The 13,716-nt window shown below is 51.6% G+C and overlaps 1 protein-coding gene across 3 annotated transcripts; it reads right to left on the bottom strand.

Moving 5' to 3' along the window:
* Window positions 1–442: 442 nt before the first annotated feature.
* On the bottom strand, window positions 443–13,285 carry NRIP2 (nuclear receptor interacting protein 2). Of its 3 annotated transcripts, none has more exons than XM_060190298.1 (6): window positions 12,511–13,284; window positions 7,223–7,348; window positions 4,648–4,730; window positions 3,731–3,852; window positions 3,508–3,560; window positions 443–1,533 (listed from the first exon to the last, which is right to left on the bottom strand). In XM_060190298.1, exons 1-6 carry the CDS (start codon window positions 12,799–12,801, stop codon window positions 1,516–1,518), a joined length of 693 nt encoding a protein of 230 aa, XP_060046281.1. In that variant the 5' UTR covers window positions 12,802–13,284; the 3' UTR covers window positions 443–1,515. The 3 variants fall into 3 exon arrangements, with proteins under 3 accessions (XP_060046281.1, XP_007526330.2, XP_016045125.2); XM_007526268.3 differs by having other exon boundaries at window positions 443–1,608; window positions 12,511–13,283; XM_016189639.2 differs by lacking the exon at window positions 443–1,533 and having other exon boundaries at window positions 1,658–3,852; window positions 12,511–13,285.
* Window positions 13,286–13,716: the final 431 nt, after the last annotated feature.

The following is a 13,716-nucleotide window of genomic DNA, read 5'->3' as shown; positions in this document are numbered from 1 at the left end:
TAGGCATGACACCCAGTAAATTTCTGGTGGCAGGACATGTTTAAAAAACAGGCTGGGTGGTGGTGCACCTGATTGAGCACATATGTTACAATGTGCAAGGACCTGGGTTCAAGTCCCCAGTCCCCACCAGCATGGGGGAAAGCTTTGCAAGTGATGAAGCAGTGTTGCAGGTGTCTCTCTGTCTCTCTTCCTATCATCCCCTTCCCTCTTAATTTCTGGCTGTCTCTATCCAATAAATAAAGATGATTTTTTAAAAGTCTAAAGACATAAGACTACAAACTGTCTGTCTACACCTAAATCCTGCCGTGAATCCAGAGGAGTTGGAAGATACTACCTTCAGGGGGCAGCTGGGCAAGGCTTCACACCCCACCCCTTTGAGTAAAAGCAATGGCAAAGTCCCTGTTGAGCCGGGACAGGCAGGGAACAAGGCCAGAGCAGGACCTCTCAGAAACAGGTTTATTCTTGCAGTGAGCAACTGAGCACGGGCTATAAGAGGCAGTGGGGGCCTGCACAGGCAGGACCCCAGGGTGAGGGACCAACCGCGGGCTTGTGCTACAGAGCCCTTCTGCAGGGCCAGGAATCTTGGCGGCTCCTAGCTAGTGTGATCTGCTCCATCCCAGAAGTGTCTCTAGCCCCAAGGCCCTTGGCTCCCACTCAGGTTAGTCACACAAATGTCTTCCTCTCCCCCAATCCATAAGCTGAACGGCCCTCAGGTCTTAAACGTGAAGTGTGGACACCTCTTCACAGTGCAGTCAGGAAAGGCTCCTCAGAAGCTGGGAGAGGACAGAAAGATAACCATTCTAGAGCTCAGGGGCCGGGAGTTGGGGACTGGCAGGAAGCAGGTGGTTGGTTCCAAAAAGAAGCAAATACTGGTTGGGTGTCCACCAGAGGGTGCACTTTCACACAAGTGGAGGAAGGGGTAGCTAGGGGGAAGCAGGTGCAGGTTGTGTCTGGAGAGCAAGCTATATGGGCGTAAACAGGGTCACCCAATAACTATGGGTCAGACACCTGCATTCTCAGAAAAGGTCACCTGTGAGGGAGCCCTGGCCACACACTCCTTCCCCCCAGTCACCTTCCTTGTTTTGTGCCATTCCACTCAGCTGGCAGCACACAGGTGCAGAGTAGGAAAGGTGCCAGTGGACAAGGAGGGCTGGCCACCTAGGAGGGGTAGGGAGCCGTGGAGGTGAGTGGTTAGTGGAGGGGCCTGGGGTAGTTGGGGGTGAAGGGCAACAGCAGAAGCCCCACTCTTGGACACAGACCATCTCCCACCAGGCCAAGGGCCTGCTCTATACACACCATTTCTTCCTCTGGCTGGGCAGAGGGAAGCTGGAGCCCTGGTGTCAGGGCCTCTTCCTAGGGGCCCAACAATGGCTGAGAAGCTGAGAGGAATGTAACTAGAGGACACAAGACAGGAGGTTGGAGTGACAAGGGGAACAGACACAGTCTCCAGAAGCCTGACCAACTGTACATGGCTCTTCTGAGTGAGGTCCTTCTCCAGAGGCTGATGGACAGCAGTCAGGGGCCTGGCTCCCGCTGCAGAGGCAGGAAGGGCAGCTCTGGAAATGGGGCCCTGGGGCGCAGCACTCCACGTTCCAGGTCAATGCAGCACTACAGGTGTGGAGGGAGATGTAGGGGGAGACTCCATGCCTACCCCCACCTACCCGCCCCCACCATCCTCCTGGCCCCCTTGCTTGGCCCCTTGGTTTATGCCCTTTTGTCTCTAGGGTTATCACGGGCTTAGTGCCAGCACTATGAATCCATTGCTCCTGGTGGTGATTTCTTCCATTTTATTAGGACAGAGAGAAATTGAAGGAGGAGGCGGAAATAGGGAGAGAGACTCGCAGACCTGCATCACCATTTGGGAAGTGTCCCCCTGCAGGTGGGGTGCCAGGGCCTTAAACCTGGTCCTTAGCGCTCAGTACTATGTGCACTTAACCAGGTGTGCTACTGCCCAGCACCCTATTTGCCTTTATATGGGACATCAGGGAACAAATTTAGGGCTTCATGCATGTGCAGTCCCACCGATAAGCCCAGGCCAATGGTTTCCATTCTTTATTAGCGGAGGGGGGGCAGGTTAAGCATACACATTACAGTCTCCAAGGACCCAGATTAAAGCCCATGGGGAAAGCTTCACAAGTGGTGAAGCAGGGCTACAGGATCTTTTTTTTTTTTTTCTTTTATCTCCTGGGTTATTGCTGGAGCTTGGTACCTGCACTATGAATTCACTGCTCCTGGAGGCATTTTTCCCCCTTTTGTTGCCCTTGTTTATGATTGTTGTTGTTTGATAGGACAGAGAGAAATTGAGAGAGGAGAGGGGGAGAGAAAGATAGACACCTGCAGACCTGCTTCACCACTCATGAAGTGACACCCCCCCCCCCGCAAGTGGGGAGCCGGGAGCTCAAACTGGGATCCTATGCCAGTCCTTGCACTTTGCGCCAAACCATCTGTGCTACCGCCCAGCCCCCATCTCTCTTTTTTCTTATGCCGGTCCTTGCGCTTAGCGCCACATGCGCTTAACCCACTGCACCACCGCCCAACCCCCATCTCTCTTTTTTCTTATCTCCTCCCCTCTCCATTTTCTGTCTCTATCCAAAATAAAATATACAATTAGAGAATAGAGACATGACAGCACCGCTCCACCATCCATGGAGATCCCCTGTGCTGTTGGGCCTAAAGCCTGGTTCTGCATGACAAGGCATATGCTCTTCCAAGTCTTAGCATCAAGTTTCCTTTATCCTTTTTTTTTTTTTGCCTACGGGGTTATTGCTGGAGCTTGGTGCCTGCACCACAAATCCACTGCTCCTGGAGGCCATTTTTTCCCTTTTGTTACCCTGGTTGTTTTACCATTGTGGTGGTTATTATTATCGTTGTTATTGATATCGTTAATGTTGGATAGGACAGAGAGAAATGGAGAAAGGAAGGGAAGACAGAGGGGGAGAGAAAGATAGACACCTGCAGACCTGCTTCAACGCCTGTGAAGCGACTCCCCTGCAGGTGGGGAGCTGGGAGCTCGAACTGGGATCCTTAACGCCGGTCCTTGCACTTTGTGCCACGTGCACTTAACCCACTGCGCTACCGCCCGACCCCCTGCTTTATTCTGTTTTAATGAAAGAGTATACAGGAAACCAGAGTATCACTCTGGCACGTGTGATGCTGGGCATCAAACTTGGGACCTCAACCAAAGTCCAGTGCCTTATCTACTGTATAACCTCCCAGGCATTTGTTTAAACAATTGGATAGATCAGTCATTATATTCCCTTATTTTCTCTTGTGACAGAGATGCCATTGTACATGCTGACAAGGATCAGACTGAGGGCCTCACCCAAGCTGTGGAACCTACTGAGCAGCACCTCCAGGCCCTCTTTCCCTGTACCTGCCACCAGGACCCATCTGTCTACTCACCTATGAACAAATAAGGGACCTTGATAGCAGCAAATGTCACTCCTCCCTGCCCCTCCATCCTTTTCCCTGAGGTCCCATGTGGGGTGCAAGTCACAGCCCCCTTACCTTGAGAGCCAGCAGCGTCTGCAGCCCCAGGCAAAACTCAGGACTCTCAGCATCTGTAGGTGTCAGGCCAAAACAACTGAGCCTAGAGGGGACCCCAGGGGTACCATGCCCTCCTCTGCCCACCTGCCCCCAGCAGATCTGGACACAGGGATGGGCCCTCGGTGAGATGGCTGAAGAAGAAGAGGTAGGCAAGGAGGGGAGTGGGGCTGCCACCAGCACTCACCCACCACATGGGCCGAGCACACCACTGTTTCTTGGCCCAGCTGCAGCTCTACTTCCTCCACCCGGGTGTGGGCCCCAGATGCCAGGCCCCCAGCTGAGGTTTGTAGGCCCCTCTGTTCTAACCTGTGGATGGGAAGCCCGGGTTACAGCCACCAGCCCAGTCCCTGCCTCCCCACCCCTACAGCTGCCAGTCCTGTTCTCTGCCATCAACATTGTTTATATGAGATACAGTCCCTGTATCAGAAGTTGCCTCTTACAGCCTCTAGTCCAGTGAGTTTGTTTATCACCATATCACCCCTGGACTCACAGCAATCTTTTTATATTTTATTATTATTATTATTTGCCTCCAGGGTTATCTCTGGGGCTTTATGCCAGCACTGTGAATCCACTGCTTCTGGTGGCCATTTTTTTCTTTCTCTCTCTGTCTCTCTGTCTCAGTCTCTCTCTGTGTCTCTGTCTTTATTTTACTTGATAGGAAAAAGAGAAAGTGAGAGCAGAGGGGAAGATAGAGAGGGAAAGAGAGATACCTGCAAACTTGCTTTACCACTCATGAAGCTCCCCCCCATACAAGTGGGGAGCAGGGACTCAAACCCAGGTCTTTGCACATGATACTATATGCACTTAACCACCTAGCATTTTTTTTCTTCTTTTTTTGATAGCAAAGACAGGAGAGATATCTACAACGTGGCTCCATCACTCATGAACCCCCCCCCCCCAAAGGTGGGGATTGAAAGGCCTGAGCCCCCATCCTCATGCATGGTAACACCTGTGCTCTTCTGGGTTTGTCACCGCCAGCCCCCAGTTGAGTGGTTTAGGTGTCCTGGCAGTGACTCAGCCATCACCACCCCAGGATATTAGTGAGTCTTTGTCAACCCCCCCCAAAGCAGCCCCAGCACTGTGCCCTGGGCTCCACCTTACCCCAGGCGGCTCAGGCATGCAGCTGAGATCTGGTTGTGCTGGGTTCCAGTATCCACGGCCACTCTGAGCACCTGGTCCCGGCACTGAGAGGGGAGTTGGGGCACATGAGTCCCAGGAAGGAGGGGGCTGAGTCCCCAGCCCTCTGATGATCTGCACTGGGGCTCCCTGTCAGGCCTAGGGAGAGCCAGTCCCTGGGGGACAGCTGACCAGCAGGTAGGGGTGTGGGGTTGTTTGTCTAGAAGGCCTTCTGGGGGTGAAGGGCCCAGACCTAGAGAGATGTAGACTGGGGCTGGGACAAGGTGAGCAAGAGTTTCACTGCATGAGCTGACGAGCTCTCTGTTGGAGTGCGGACAGACTCTGGGCTGCATGTGGCTGTCAAAGGCTGTCTGGCTGTCTCTTCCCCAGCACTTCCTGGGTCTCTGCTGGGCATACATGGGGGGCTGAAAAGCCCCCCAGGGACGCTGTTCTATGGGAGCCCCCCGGGGAGGCCAAATGTAACTTAGGTGCACAGGAGGTGGCACTGTGACTAGAGCCCTGGACTTTCAAGCATGGGGTCCTGAGTTTGATCCCCGGGTATTGATGCTCTGGTTCTCTGATTTTGTAAATATGTTTTTAAAGACAGGGGCAGTGTGGAGTCAGGCGGTAGCACAGTGGGTTAAGCGCATGTGGCATTCGTGCCCTTGGCTCCCCACCTGCAGGTGAGTCGCTTCACAAGAGGTGAAGCAGGTCTGCAGGTGTCTATCTTTATCTCCCCGTTTCTGTCTTTCCCTCCTCTCTCCATTTTTCTCTGTCCTATCCAACAACGATGACATCAACAACAGCAATAATAACTACAACAACAATAAAAAATAGCAAGTGCAACAAAAGGGAAAATAAATAAATAAATTATAAATTTTTTTTTAAAAGATAGGGGCAGTGGTCCAGGAGGTAGCACAGTGGATAAAGCTTTGGGTTCTCAACCATGATGTCCTGAGTTCAATCCCTGGCAGCACATGTACCAGAGTGATGTCTGGTTCTTTCTCTCCTCCTATCTTTCTCATGAATAAATAAATAATACAGGCAAAGAGAGAAAGAGACCACAGCACGGAAACATCCTTCAGTGTGGTGGGGGTTGGGCTCAAAGCTGAGTCATACACATGGCAAAGCAGCACACTGTCACTGGCCCAAATAACTCTTTTTAAAAAATAGCACTTAGCACAAAGCGCAAAGACTGGAGTAAGGATCCCAGTTCGAGCCCCCGGCTCCCCACCTGCAGGGGAGTCGCTTCACAGGCGGTGAAGCAGGTCTGCAGGTGTCTATCTTTCTCTCCCCCTCCTCTCTCCATTTCTCTCTGTCCTATCCAACAACAACAACAACAATAATAATAACCACAACAACGACAAAAAAAAAAAAGGAAAAACTAGCCTCCAGGAGCAGTGGATTCATGGTGCAGGCACCCAGCCCCAGTAATAACCCTGGAGGCAAAAAGAAAAAAGGATGGAGGGTAGATAGCATAATGGTTATGCAAAACAGACTCTCATGCCTGAGGCTCCAGAGTCCCAGGTTTAATCCCCTGCACCACCATAAGCCAGAGCTGAACCAAAGTGCTCTGGTTTAAAAAAAAATTTTTTTTAAAGAAAAAAATAGTTATGAGGGGTTCGGGTGGTAGCACAATGGGTTAAGTGCACAAAGCACAAGGACCGGCATAAGGATCCACAGGGGAGTCATTTCACAAGTGGTGAAGCAGGGCTGCAGGTGTCTATCTTTCTCTCCCCCTCTCTTCTCCTCCTCTCTCCATTTCTCTCTGCCTTATCCAACAACGACACCAACAATAATAATAATGACGACGATGAACAATAAGGGCAACAAAGGGGAAAAAATAGCTTCCAGGAGCAGTGGATCTGTAGTGCAAGCACTGAGCCCCAGCGATAACTCGATGCAAAAAAAAAAAAAAAACAGTTATGAGGTCAGCAACTAGGAGCAAAGTGGCTTAAGTGGATCTGTAGTGCAAGCACTGAGCCCCAGCGATAACTCGATGCAAAAAAAAAAAAAAACAGTTATGAGGTCAGCAACTAGGAGCAAAGTGGCTTAAGTGTTAAGTGTTAAGAGTTAAAAAAGTGTTAAGAGTAAAAAAAGGCTTTCTTTAAGAAGTGACTTGGGGTGGTCTGGGAGGTGGCTCAGTGGATAAAGCATCGGACTCTCAAAAACGAGGTTGAGTTCAATCCCCGGCAGCACATGTACCAGAGTGATGTCTGGTTCTCTCTCTCTCTCCTCCTATCTTTCTCATTAATAAATAAAATCTTTTTTTTAAAAAAAGTGACTTGGAGAGAGAGAGAACACCAACACACAAGCTAGAGCCTCACTGTAGCCCATATGATACCAGAGATGGAACTCTCGACTCTAGAGTCCAATGCCTTATCCACTGCACCACCTCCCAGGCTATGAAGAAAGAGGCGTGGTGGTGGCGGTTGATGGGACTTCAGAAAGGGAAGGTTTGGAGCTGGACACGAGGGAGACAGGACATGCTGACACACACACACACACACACACACCTCCACCCCCAGGAAGGATGTGACTGATGCAGAATGCTACTAACCTTGCAGTTGATCAGGAGCGCTGGCATCTCAGGCCTGCTGGGGCCCCTGCCATCCCTTGGAGACTCGCTCTGATGGCGGTTCCAGCCCTCCTCCACCAGGCGCCGCTGAACCACAGTGCGTGGCTGCTGCTCCACCAGGCAAGCAGGGAGACAGGAAGCTGTGCAGGTGTATGTAGGGGGGTACAGGCCTGTCCCCCCACCCCGACACAGGGCTGTCCATGGCCCCAGCAGGGAGCCCCCAGAATCAGAGCATCCTGTTCCCACCTAGCAGTGAAGACATGGAAGGAAGAGCACTGGCCACCCTGGGTTAGTGTCACCTGGATGCTTCTGGAACACTCCAAGGACTGCACTCTGCCCTCCTGAACCACTTTCTCAGCCATGGCTCAGGGTAGGGAGCAAAATGTTCAAGAGAGATATGTCTCAAAGCTCCACCTTTTAATTTGTATTGGTTTATGTATTATTTATCTTCGATTTTTATTTATTTGTGAGAAGAGGAAAAGATGCTGGGGACAGAACTCAGGACTTTGTGCTTGAGAGCTCCACTCCTCATCCATTGCACCACCCCTCCACTATTTATTTTATTTATTTACCTATTACTTATTATTTTTACCAGAGCACTGCTCAGCTCTCTGGTTTAAGGTGGTGCTAGGGTTTGAATCTGGGAGCTCAGAGACTCAGGCTTAGAAGTAAATTTTGCAGAACCACTATGCTGTCTCCTAACTCCTAAGCATCAAAGTCTTTGTGTATATAACCACTTAGCTATTTCCCCAGCGTATCTGGGTAATTTGTTTTATGATTATGATAATTATATTTATTTATTCAGAGGCAGAGAGAGTGAAAGAGCTCATAGCACCAAGCTCCATTCAATGCAGTGGGGGCCAGGTTTGAACCTGGGTCGTGTACATGGCAAAGCAAAGCACTAAGTGAGCTGTTTCACATACCTGTGCCTGGGTGACATGCATGCATGATTCATCCATGACCATGCCTTCTTTATCCGTTTCTTCTGTGGACAGATGGCTAACTTCTTACTAGTCTTACACTGCTTCCCTTTCTCTCTCTCTCTCTCTCTCTCGCCCAGAGCCACTGCTAAAGGTAGATTTTTGGTACATTTGAAAAAATGTGTTTTCCCTGAAGTTTCATATGCTTCATGATTTGCAAGCCATAACAGCCACACATCCCAGAACCTGTATCCCGCCATGTGGCCGCCACACCCACGGCCAGTTGGACTCAGCTCCTGCCTCCCTCCCCATCCCACACCCCTCACCCCCCAGGAGGCATCCTAGCCACCACCAGCAGACACAGCTCGCCCAGCCTGCAGCCCCCTCCTCTCCCTGTTCTGTCCTCACTACTCCACCTACAGTTTTGCTTCATTGTTTATGAAGTTTCCCCTCCTGCAAGTGGGAACTGGGGTGGAGGGATTGGAGTGGGGCTCAAACCTGGGTAGCATATGCACTTAATCATGTGTGCCACTGCCCACCCCCTTATTTTAATCCCAGAACCCAGGACTCAGGCTTCGTAGTTTGTTACACAACTACTGTGCTATCTTCCCCAGCATGGAGCCTCATTTTCTTTTTTTTTTTTTTAATATTTATTTGTTTCCTTTTTGTTGTCCTTGTTTTTCTTGTTGTTGTAATTATTATTGTTGTTGATGTTGTCATTATTGGATAGGACGGAGAGAGAAATGGAGAGAGGAGAGGAAGACAGAGAGGGGGAGAGAAAGATAGACACCTGCAGACCTGCTTTACTGCCTGTGAAGCGACTCCCCTGCAGGTGGGGAGCCGGGGGGCTCGAACTGGGATCCTCACACCGGTCCTTGCGCTTTGCGCCACATGCGCTTAACTTACTGCACTACTGCCCGACTCCCTCTTTTTCTTTTTTTTTATATAGAGACAGAGAAGAGAGAGGGGAGTGTGTGAGCCACCACAGCACTGAAGCTTCCTTCAGTGAGGTGGGGCCAGGGGTTTTGCACATGACAAAGCAGTACACTATCCAGGTGAGCTATTTTATCAGCCCTAGAGCCCAAACTTTTGAAGGTACTCTGAGCCCAGCTGCCCTGGCCACTGCCTGGATCTGGAGCCACACACACACACCGCACCCCACTCCACACAACCCTGCCCCCACTGCCCTGCCTGCCCATTTCTCCCCTCCTCCATGCCTCACCCCTGCTCACCCACTGCCAAAACTCCTGTCTCACTCTCCTCAAGGCCCAAGTGAACCCCACAGCTAAATATTTTGTTCAAGAAGTCTCAGTACTGTTCTTTATTTGGGAGAGAGTCTGGGACTCCCTGTGCATCTTGGGATGGACACTTCCTCTAGGAAACCCTCTCTGCTATGTCCTTCCTGCCACACACTGGGCTGGGGGAGCAGCCTGCCCTGCTTCTTTCTCACACATGTTATTTGTGGATTTCAAGTCCCCTCAGCCTGGAGGTCCCTGGAGGTCAGGTCTGTCTCATTCATCTTTCCCCCTTGGCTTGGCTCAGCCAGTAAAGGTTCCCTGAGGGATGGCTGCACCCCCACAGGGCACAACCCTCCCCCCCCCCCAGAAGCCTGGGGTTGTTTTTCTGCCTGTGGTTTAAAGAGGCCCTTGAGGCCAGGGCACTAGTAGGGCACCTGGCCCAGGGGAGAAGCAGGAGCCCTGGCTGGCAGGAGACCCTGTTCCCAGAGACCCTACACCTTTCTCATGGGGAGAGGGAGGAAGGAAGGGGAAGGTGGGCTCTAGACCCCCAGCACTGTGCTGGCTGCGGGGCCCTGAACCTCCATGTCCAAAGCTACACACCTACTATACATCAGTCTGTTAGGCCCTGGGGGAGGGGGGGTGGAGGATGACCCAGGTCGCCAGATGGCTCTCAGATCTTCCCCAGGACCACATGGAGGCAGGATGGTCCTGAGGACAGAGGCTATGGGGTCCCAGCCACTGGGAGCAGAAAAGCCTGTTCCTGGGGCCAGGTGGTGGTGGACTCAGTGGAATACGCATTTTGCCATGAACCTGAGTTATAGCTCTGAGTTCCCATCTGCAGGGGGGAGACTTCACAAGTGGAGGAACAGTCTCTCCTTTTCTCTGTGTCTGTCTTCCATCTCTCTCTTTCACCCTCTATCAGAAATAAAAATGAGGGGTAGCATAGTGGTTCTGAAAAGACTTTCATGCCTTAGTCACCAGAAGTTCCAGGTTCAATTCCCCCCACACCACCATAAGCTAGAGCTGAGCAGTGATCTGGTAAAATAAATAGGGTGTATAGCACACATTACCATGTGCAAGGACCTGGATTCAAGCTCCTGAATCCCACCTGTGGAAGGGAATCTTCACAAGCAGTGAAGCAGAACTGCAGGTGTCTGTCTGTCTCCCTTTCTATCTCCCTCTCTCCTCAATTTCTCTTTGTCCTATTAGATAAAATTAAAAAAAGAAAAAAATAATAATAAAATCTAAAGCTGATTTAAAAAGTGATTTAAAAAAAAATAGACACCAAGAGTGGTGGAGTCCTGCAGGCACAGAACCCAAGAGATCACCCCAGGGGCAAAACCAGAACAAATCAAGGAAGCAAATCTACTCAGACAAAACACCTGCTTTGCTGTTCCACTCCATTTCTCCTCTGCATACAGAAACAAGGGTTAGGGTGTCTGAACCGACCCCAGCTTCTTCCCCTGGGCTCCAATCCCACTGGTTTGGGTGGGGGAGGGGCAGGGAGCAGCAGTTAGTGCAGGTCTGGGCACAGCAGGGTGGGCTACTCTGCCTATAACCCTACAACCTGGGGGGTGGGGGGAGCTGCCCGGTGGAGGCCTGCACAAGTGGCTCTGACTTCTCAGATGCTGGGGTCCCTCTCAGCACCTCCCAGCCAGAGGCCAGGAGGCCAGCCGTGAAACCATGGTCTCTAAACTATTCTCCCTCCCCCCACAAAAAAAAGAGAGAGAGAGAGAGAGAGAGAGAGACTCCCCAAGGAAGGAAGGACAAGAATCAGTATCAACCTAGCACCTCCTATTACCCAGGTTCTGTGCAGGTGTTGAGGTGTTGTGCTCAGTCCTTCACTGATATCAGCTCAAACACATTTGTCTCGACAAGCCTAGGAGGCCAATTCATTTCATTTTATCCTGGGGGTTGGGAAGACAGTGCCAGTGAAAGCACCCAGGACATGCAGGACTGTGCCTCAGAGGTCCCAGGTTCAATCCCCAACACCACAACATGCCAGAGTTGAGCAGTGCTGTAGTCTCTCTCTTATTCCACATGAGAATAAATAAATTTTAAAAATAATCTTAGGCTGGGGAGAGAACACAATGGATTTCCCTGCTTGAGGCTTGGAGACCCAACGTTCAGTCCCTGATAACGCCAGTATCAGCACTCTGGTATCTCTCTCTCATATTAAATAAACACATAAGACCTGGGGAGACAGACAGCACAGTGGCTCTGCAAAAAACTTTCATGTCTGTGGTTCTGAGGTCCCAGCACCATCAGCCACAGCTGAGCAGTGCTCCGGTATCTCTCTGTCTTTCTAACAATCTCTCTCATTAAATAATAATAATAATAAGCACAATAAATCTTTAAAACAGTGGTATCCTCATTTAACATGTGATAGTCCAAGTTAGCATTGTGGTTCTGAGCTCTGTCACTACCTCCAGAGAGACATGAGTGCAAACAGGCACCCCCTGCTCCTCTCCACACCTTCACCCCTCACCACCCAAGGTCCACACTGTTGTAGGGGGTGGGAGGAAGGGGCCACCCACCCAGGGAAGCACAGTGGGGCATTCAGGGAGACCAAGTGATTGGGCAAGCTCTAAAGCACCCAGGTGCTCTGAGGCTCGGGAGACAGCAAACCTCTTCAGCCTGAGGATCCAAAGTCCCAGGTTTAATCCCCAGCACCACCATAAACCAGAGCTGAGCAGGGCTCTAGTCAGTTTCTCTATATATATCTATCTCTATATCTCTATCTCTCATTAAAATAAAATAAATAAATTAAAAGTGTCATGATTGGGGCTGAGATCCCTCACCCCTGAGACTTCAATTCTGGGGGGGGGGGGGGAGGCCAGTGAGAGTGCAGATTAGCTCTCAGGCAATCCTGGGGGCTAGGTGGAGGAGGAGGCCAGCCTCCCTAGTATCCTCCCAACTGTACCTACGGCCCCATGTCCCTCTGGGCCCCTGCTCTAAGCAACATAGCTCCCCAGCACCCCAAGACAAACCTCAGACTATTTGGGATGGGGGCAGGCGAATAATGAGAATGGGGCACTCTCGATGGGGAGCCCGTGAGGGGCCAGGGGACTGGACGCGCTTAGCATGGGGGAGCCAGGGCAGGGCGCCTCACCAAGTCCTTTGAGGAGCCGAGGCGCCGCAGGGCATCCAGGGGTAGCAGGTCAGCCGAGTCCTGGTGCAGGAACAGCGGGCTGTGCTCGGGGCGGTGATGCCGGCCCCGGCCAGCCCTCCCCGCAGCCCCTCTGCCTGAGCTCATGGCCCGGCCTGCGACCCCCAGCCCTGCCGGGGACCACGCGGCTCCTGCCCGCCTGGAATTGCGCAGGCGGGGTGTCCAGGGCTGGCGTGGGGGGAGGGAGGCTCCGCTGGAAAAAACCCGGCGGGAGCGGGAGGGGGGTGAGGGCATGCAGTTGGCAGCCTCAGGGCAGCCAGTTTTAGGGTCCTCAGGGGAGTGGGTGCACACAAATGTGTATGCATGCGTGTATGCACTTAATCTATCCGTGTGTGCATGAATATATGTGTGCTTGTAGTATGCACACGTGTCTCTGTAAACATGTGTGTAGTGTGACTATGTCAGAACGTGTGTACATGATTGTGTGTATGTGTGTGTTGTGTGTGTTTGTGTGCTTGTACTGTGCACAAGTCTCTCTCACAGCCTCCTGCCCCCCTTCCTCTGCCTGGGCTCCTTTGCAGCCCAGAGATTGGGGTGCGGATCAGTGAGTGGGTTCTGGACCATGATGGGCAGCACCTGATGTCATCCCTCCTCTCATGCTCTGGGACAACACTGCAAAGCTCAGTCTGGGGCCTGAACCTATCAGCACAGCCACTGCAGACCAGTCCAGCTGAGAGACTCTGGGCCCCAGGCTCCCCAGATGGGAAGGGCTGCTCAGAGTCTCCCTGCCAGCAGCTGCTCCCTCTCCTGTCTATGAACCTGCTTGAGGGACTTTAGGGTAATGTTTTAGGTTGGGGCTGGTGGTGGCAGAACTGGTTGAGTGAACACATTGCCATGCAAAAGGACCCCAGTTCAAGCCTCTGGTCCCCACCTGCAGGGGGGAAACTTCACCCGGGGGGGAAATTTCACTAGTGGTGAAGCAGTGCAATAGATATTCTTTCTCTCCCCACTCTATCACCCCTATCCTCCCAATTTCTCTGTCTCTATCCTAAATAAATAAGGAGAGAGAGAGAGAAAAAAAGAGAGAGAGAGAGAGGAAGGAAGGAAGAGAGAAAAGATAAATGCTTCAGGAACCAGGTGGTGGAAGACCCGTGCAAGTGAACATGTCACCTGCATAAGGACCACAGTTCAAGTCTCTAGCACCCACCT

Source organism: Erinaceus europaeus, chromosome 4 (assembly GCF_950295315.1).
Source record: "Erinaceus europaeus chromosome 4, mEriEur2.1, whole genome shotgun sequence".
In the NCBI taxonomy this organism is placed as follows: Eukaryota; Metazoa; Chordata; class Mammalia; order Eulipotyphla; family Erinaceidae; genus Erinaceus; species Erinaceus europaeus.
Note: the sequence above shows the minus strand (reverse complement) of the source record. Positions and strands in the feature narration are given on the sequence as shown.

Coding starts and splice junctions, on each gene's coding strand:
- NRIP2 (XM_016189639.2), bottom strand. CDS start 12,801: ATGCCCTCACCCCCCTCCCGCTCCCGCCGGGTTTTTTCCAGCGGAGCC. Junction 7,349..12,510: donor TCGGCTCCTCAAAGGACTTG/GTGAGGCGCCCT, acceptor CTGGTGGAGCAG/CAGCCACGCACTGTGGTTCA. Junction 3,853..4,647: donor GCATGCCTGAGCCGCCTGGG/GTAAGGTGGAGC, acceptor TCCCATCCACAG/GTTAGAACAGAGGGGCCTAC.